The sequence below is a fragment of the Gadus chalcogrammus genome, chromosome 8, assembly GCF_026213295.1.
Source record: "Gadus chalcogrammus isolate NIFS_2021 chromosome 8, NIFS_Gcha_1.0, whole genome shotgun sequence".
NCBI classification, from domain to species: domain Eukaryota; kingdom Metazoa; phylum Chordata; class Actinopteri; order Gadiformes; family Gadidae; genus Gadus; species Gadus chalcogrammus.
The window spans coordinates 28,631,396-28,638,856 of record NC_079419.1 but is presented as its reverse complement, the minus strand read 5'-3'; the positions used below and the strand labels follow the sequence as shown (position 1 = coordinate 28,638,856).

The window sequence follows — 7,461 nt, the reverse complement described above, 5'->3', positions numbered from 1 at the left end:
TTTTGTAACTTTCCAGCGTTGTGGCCGTGTTGTTCGGGGGCGGCATTGTGAAGAGTGAGGGGAGTGTGGCATCCGCTCTGTAATGTTGCCGCAGCCGGTGATCAGTTTCGGGGGCGTAAAGCTCTCTTCGTTCGGGTAAGCGTGCTCTTTTGTTAACCTGCTGGTTGTGTTAGCTTTGTGCTTAGCCGTCTGCTCTCTGTCCTGCTGTAGCTGTTGGAGCCGCAGCGGTTGCTTTTGCTTTTCTTCCTCCTCCTGTGCTCTGGTGAAGCTGCCCTGCACGGCTCTTTGACGTAGCCTACACCTGGCGATCCCCAAACGTAAACCATCCACGGCCTCCGGTCCTGGGGCGGCCACTCTGTCTTCGCCAGCCGCTTCGTCTTCTCCATCCACTCCGTCGTCTTCATCATCTTCGGCTGCTCCGGCACCGTTGCCTTTTTCCACACAGTCCGATGTGGCGGTTGCATTCCCACGCAGCGCTAAGTTTTCAGTCCCACCACAATTCCTATCGGTTTGGTTAATTGTCTGCTTTTCCTTTCATCTTTTTGTGTTTGTGTTCTTTAGTTTATTTGTTTGGGTTAAATCCTATGCATACATATATTTTTGTGTTGCGTTTTGTTGACCCATTTGGGGTTAAGCATATCAATATTTTCTTATTATTTCTGATCTATTGCTTTGGGGTTCAACGGATTATTTTCTGTTTAGTTTAACATAGCTGTTGGGTTTGTGTATGTGTGTGTTTTATTATAGTCCTCTGTTTTAAATGATTGTCGTAACAACCTGAGTGTTTCGCCACAACAGTAGTGTAATTCTGTGTTTCTTTCTTGTGTTTCCAGGACAGGAGCTGGTGTAGCGGGCGGCAGGCTTTGATTTGGTTTGTAGTGATTCTTTTGTGGTTTTGAGTTTATTTAGTCTGACCGCCTCGCTACCGCCTAGCTCTGTGCCTGTTGTATTTATTTCTACTTTGACTTGACACTTCATTGGTTGTTGAGGTCCCTGAGCTCTTTTAATTCTGCTTACCGTAGATAAATAAAATTACATCTTTTGTAAGTCCGTCTCTCGTCCTTCATACCAAACGTGCAACGAATCTGTGTGACCTCTGGTTGGCCAAAGTACAGGGCCAAGGTTGTATTTCCTGGGGTGCAATTCCCCAGGTGGCGTTGTCGAGCAATTTCCCCCCCCTTCTCTCCATTTTGCCACACTTGCATTTCCACCGGGCGCGTTACGGCAGCGCAACGCTGCCTTGCGAGCCAGCCGTATTCACGCGAGATCACGAGATCCCGCGATAATCCTAAACCTAATGTACTCACCTTCCACTCCCAAAACTACTGCAATTAAATGCCAGGCTTTGTCCTTTCTGACATTGTTCTTATAAAAAGGATGATTTGAGACCCTTTGATTGATTGACTGCTGACCTGGTGCCACCAGTCATGACGTAATAATGTTGGTGTTTTATTTATTGTGTTTTATTTTGAAAATTGAGCGGAATGCTCTATGGCTTTTACTTTTTCACTTCCTGCCCTGATCGATCTGCTCTGTTGAAATTGACGCGGTTCAGCAGCGGCTCGCGGCAAAAATAGGAATGCTACGGAATGATAGCGCTGCGGCGCGGCACGCCGCTCCTGGGACGCTGCTGAGACGTTCTGCAGCCGCGCCCGGTGGAAATGGTCTCATTGATTAGAGTGGAACCTATCTGCTGCGGTGACCGCGGCCAAGACGTGCCGCTGCCGTAACGTTGCCGTAACGCGTCCGGTGGAATCAGGCCGTAAGTCTTAAAACATTAATCATAATCGATTCATACGATTTAAAGCATTTATATCGATTATTGGTGAAGCCAAAGCGATTCATTCTTTATTTATTTTAGCAGATCGATTTAGTTGAATCGGTAGGACTGACAATCGATTCATCGATGCATCGCATGAATCGTTACACCCCTAGTTTCTAACAATGAGTGTTCGAAACTAGGGGTGTTCCCCCTAGTTTCGAGTGTTCCTTTAAGTCTAAAAGTTCCTTTAGTGTGTTCCTTTAAGTCTAAAAGTACTAATATTTTGAGTTTCTTGTCATCCATGTTCATTCTTAGGTCATTAACAACTTTAACTAGCGCTGTCTCAATGCTGTGGTGAGGACGAAAACCGGATTGAAACTTCTCAAATACAGTTGTGATGTAAATAATCATTGAGCTGTTTGTATACTAGTTTCTCAAGGATTTTACTTAAAAAACAAGGTTTGCAATTTACCTAAAATTGTGTAGCGCTGAAGAATCCAGGTAACTTTTCTAAAGGAGAGGTTTCACAATAATAGTTTTCAGTGGCATGGGGAAAATACAGTAGGGAGTTATTTACAATCGCTAACACTTAGACCTTGGTGGTGGGGATAGGGTCAAGTTAGCAGGTGGAGGGCTTTAGTTGTACAAATGGCGGTTCTACAAGGGGGCCTACGGGGGGCCCTGCCCCTTTAAACATGTCCCTACCCCCCCCCCCCCCATGCTGACCAATTAAAACAATTATGATATTACTGATTTTACGGAACTAATGCGAAGCAACGTTCTACACGGGTAAATTAGAGGGGCGCACCAAAACACAGAGGTGCTGGGACCTATAGCAAGCCCCCAGGACCAGTGCATACTTCCGCAATCCACCAGTGCTCAGCAGCCAAGCCTGGTATTGCAGCTGTTTAAGCGGGCTGTGGATGGGTCGCTCGATTCAAGGGGCCCAGAAGTAGATATCTCCGTTCACTCCAATACAAGTGGGGAACAGGAATGTGTCCCCGCAAAAAATGTCTGGATATCAATCAAAGGCTCATAATTATCTTTATGCCATGTCCTAAAAAAATTTAAGTTTTTTCTTTTCAAAACGCCACCTCAAGCGTTTTATTAGCCGTTTTCTCTAATTATTTTTTTCTGGAGAAGGAGGGGTGTGCAGCTGAAAGGAGTCATAGTGAAACAAATGTTGTTTCGACCTGGCATCCGAGAGGGCCTAGTTCAGTGCTCCATTAACGCGTCCGATTTTTAGACTGGTTCAGCTGCTGCGCAATAACTCTCACGGCCCTCTGCTTGCGATCATTGTGATTCACCATATATTGATCCATTTATGCGAAAGATCCAAAGACAAAGAACCGGTGCATTACGGTATCATTTTATATTATTGTTAATAGTCTAATTAACATTTCAGTAGCGTTGGTATTTTGCTTGTTTAGCTATGTAGTATGACTGTTAACAATGTTGGTGTATTACAATTATTTATGTGTTTAGGCCAGTCCAACTTCGTTGCTGGTTGAAATGTAACCATTTATTCGTACATAAGTTATTGATTGCATTTTTCGTAAATAGTTAGTTGGAAGGAATCTGTTTCTTAAGCAGTGTGACACTTGGAGCTTGCATGACGGAGCACAAGTTGGCACAAAGCACTCAAAACTGCAAAAAGACATTGATCAATTATAGACTTGCATAACGGAGCACAAGGCATAGTTTAATAGTGCATTTCTTTGTGAACAGCACATCCAATCAGTGACCTCTGTAATTTTTGTACATTTAAATGTATGCCCATTACTAACTGAGTTTAGCTTTAATTATTAAGCCACTTGCCAAACAATGGGCTTGTTTGGCAAGTGGCTCCGGCTGCAGATAGACCATGGACATATTATAAAATGGACAACAGATTCCAAAATGGCGCCCATTCATTCCTATGTAAACTGCTCAATGGCGCAGGGCAACATCAAGGAGAGATATGCTTCCGCATCATGGGTCCCTAGCCACGGCCTACTTCATGACGTACCGGATGCAGAATTTTTTTTTTTTTTTAGCATTGTTGGAATTGTAGCATCAAAAGCGAGAGGTCTGAGCGATCGCAGTCGCACTGTTTACCGACCATGGAAGTACAGGTTACTAATCCCCCGATGATTCTCTATATGTTTAATAATTATTATTTTAGATTAGTTTGGCCCTTTTTGACTTTAGAAGAAAAGCACCTTGTATATAGGCCTACCTTTTTGAATGTTAAAACAGAAATCATAATTACCACTTTTTAAATATTTCTGTTTCTGAAACGAGAATCAAATGCCCAAACACAGACCCATCAGCTGGTGTACCCAGGGTACACCAGCTGATGGGTCTGTGTATATATTGATGTTAGGTGTTAGGAAGCAAAGGAGTCTGAAATGACCCCACATGGTATCATGGACCTATTATGTGTGGGTGCAATAAATAAGACAGATATGATGGTGCCAGCCCCATCATTTTGAGTGCTTTGTGCCAACTTGTGCTCCGTCATGCACGCTCCAAGTGTCACACTGCTTAAGAAACAGATTCCTTCCAACTAACTATTTACGAAAAATCCAGTCAATAACTTATGTACAAATAAATGGTTACATTTCAATCAGCAACAAAGTTGGAGTGGCCTACACACATTGTAATACACCAACATTGTTAACTGTCATACATAGCTAAACAAGCAAATGAAAAAAATAATACCAACGCTACTGATATGTTAATTAGACTATTAATAATAATATAAAATGATACCGTAATGCACCTGTTCTTTGTCTTTGGATCTCTTGAATAAATGGATCAATATATGGTGAATCACAATGATCGCAAGCAGAGGACCGTGAGAGTTATTGAGCAGCAGCTGAACCAAAATCGGACACGTTAACGGAGCACTGAATTGGGCCATCTCGGATTCCAGGTCGAAGCAACATTTGTTTCACTACGACTCATTTCAGCTGCACACCCCTCCTTCTCCAGCAAAAAAGAATAGGCTACTTGCACAAGCACTTCCTGATTCGCCGTAATATAGCTTCACAGCTTCCGGTTAAATATGGCGACGTTCTACACCCTTGCCGTGTTCCAATACCCGTACTTCCATGAGTATACTTAAGGAAGTACACTATCTGCACTATCCGTGCTCACTTGAGTACGCTAATTTCTTTAGATGTGAGTGCTGTCCAAATCGAGTACTCTGTGGTGCACTTACCGGAAATGACGATCACGACTGCCGCCGTGGCTCCTCCCCCGCAATAAACATCCCGCTTTGAACGGTGAACTCTTTACGCCTAGCAGCTATAAAAAGCTATAAAAACTATAAAAACTACAAAATGACTATTAATGCAGGCTATGTGGAAAATCGAATACACGATTTTTTAGTTTTTATTAATAAATCTACACTACAAGTGGCATCTTGAGCCGTTTTTGTGATACAATTTTACTTCCGCATCTAAAACGCTCGTTTTCGAGCGTGACGTAGGAATTGGTAGACGGACGTTCTAATCATCATAGACTACATAGGCAACATAACTACAATGGATAACAGTTTCGGACCACTTCCGTACAATTTTGAGCCAGCTAGCCGTGAGGGAGAACAGCAACCACCTAATAGGGGGAGACACCATGGCAATAGGAGGGAGATAGAGTTGTGGTGTCAGGAGAATTATGGTGAACCAGGAGCGGCTGAACATCAACACGGCCACGGAGGAAGAGCTCATGACCCTGCCCGGGGTCAACCGCCCCGTGGCGCGGAGCATCGTGGAGTACCGGGACTGCATCGGGGGCTTCAAGAAGGTGGAGGACCTAGCGCTGGTGAGTGGGATAGGCGCCACCAAACTGGAGATTATTAAAGTGGAGATCTGCGTGTCGAGTAGGACCAGTTCGTCGCAGCACTCCCCGTCCTCCCTGCGGAGAGACCCGGAGCATATGTCCTCCTGCAGCGGCATGAACATCAACACCGCCACCCCGCCGCAGCTCATGAGCATCCACGGCATCACAGAGAAAATCGCCCAGAACATTGTCGCCTATCAGACCCAACACGGTCCGTTCAAGAGCATCGAGGACCTGGTTTGGGTCGATCACATAAACTGCTCCCTATTGGACAAGATCCGTATCCAGGTGTTTGTGGAGCGCTGAAGAACTCCGTCCACCAATACCAACGGCGGGCTGACCTACACTGGTCGGTCCCATCCGAGCCCAACCTCGTTCAGCCTCTGGAGCGACGACCTCGACCTCCCGCCGGGAGGACCCACGCAGATGGTGTCCCTGTGGCCCCGCGTGGCACCGGCCCCGGGCCCGCGGGACGGCCGGGCCGCGGTACGCCTGGCCACCTGGGACCTTCAGCGCTGCTCCAGTGAAAAGGCCAACAACCCTGGCGTCAAAGAGGACGTGTGTGTATGACCCTACTGGAGAACGAGTGAGTACAACTAACGTGAGGGTTTGCGCTGAACATGTTGTGTCTTCTTGGGACACGTTGTTTCCTGTGTGTAAACACGTTGGTGCCAGGGGATTTCATGTACGATAACTAAACCGGCTAGGCAACGCAAACTAACATTCTGAGCCAAACTGAACACAGAGCCCCAGACCTGCATGTCTACCCTGGGTCTGGACCCCCAGACCTGCATGTTGGTCTAGACCCCCCCAGGCCTGCATGTCTCCCCTGGATCTAGACCCCCCAAGACCATATGTCTCCAGCCCATCTCCAGTGAGTGCAGCCGTTTGACTTCCAGGCGTCTGGCCCAGCAGCCTGTAAAGGTTGCGTGGAGGCGTGTGTGTTTGCACAGCACTAGCTTGCGACCATCATGGGATCACAAGATCCCATGATGGTTGTGTTGAGAGAGGGAGACGTTCTACACGGACATGCCCACTCGTCTGCAGGCTGTCGGAGGAAGCCCAGATCCGTGCTGGCGGTGTGAGGCAGCGGGGTTATTACAGGTTATCAGCTCAGACTGGGTCCACTCATGACAATGCAAAACAAACACACGAAGAGGCAGCAGAGGAGCCGCGCAAATTAACGTGTATTTGGTGACAGAGGCGAAAAAAAAGTCCTTTCTCTTCACCTGTACAAAATGCACCCAGGCTCGAAAGCCTGCTCCATCCTTTCTCCGATCGGGGAAACTGTGAAATCGGAGATGGTCGGACAGGAGGTCGGAGTTGGAACAACCCCCACAGATACAAAACCTCATCTCGTCGATTAGAAAAACCCAAAAACCACAGGGGGGGAAAATACAAGACCGCTCACCGCGGTAACTACTCACAACTACGCATAGAGCTGAGGCAGCAACAGCGACCGCGTCTACCAATTCCTACGTAATATGGCGCGTTTGACGTATCCAACCCGGTATCACGCCAAGGCGTAAAATAGATACGTCTGTCCACATCGCAAGGCGTGTTCAGGGTCACGCTTTGCCTGACCAAAGCGTCACCCTGAACACGCGTCCTTCGCCATTCGAAATGAATGGGGGAATAGCACCAACAGGGGGCGATACGTTCTCCTAGCATTTGGTGAAATTGTTACGGAGCCATAATAATCGTTATTATCTGAATGGGAAATGCAATATTTTAGGACAGATACACCATTAAACGTGTTTCTAATGACATTTCTAGCGAGAAATGTACATTTTCCTTGCATAATCTTCAGTCAGTGATTGTGTATGATCTTTAGTTTTATAGTTATTAGGAAGATTTAATCGGCTCGCTCGCAT

The 7,461-nt window shown here is 46.3% G+C and overlaps 1 protein-coding gene across 1 annotated transcript in view; it reads left to right on the top strand.

Moving 5' to 3' along the window:
• The first annotated feature begins 6,013 nt into the window (after positions 1 to 6,013).
• ccdc39 (coiled-coil domain containing 39) overlaps positions 6,014 to 7,461 on the top strand; it is a 50,132-nt gene continuing 48,684 nt past the window's right edge. The window contains exon 1 of the mRNA XM_056597280.1: positions 6,014 to 6,145. Coding sequence (XP_056453255.1) covers positions 6,014 to 6,145 — 132 coding nt within the window. The remainder of the gene's footprint in view (positions 6,146 to 7,461) is intronic.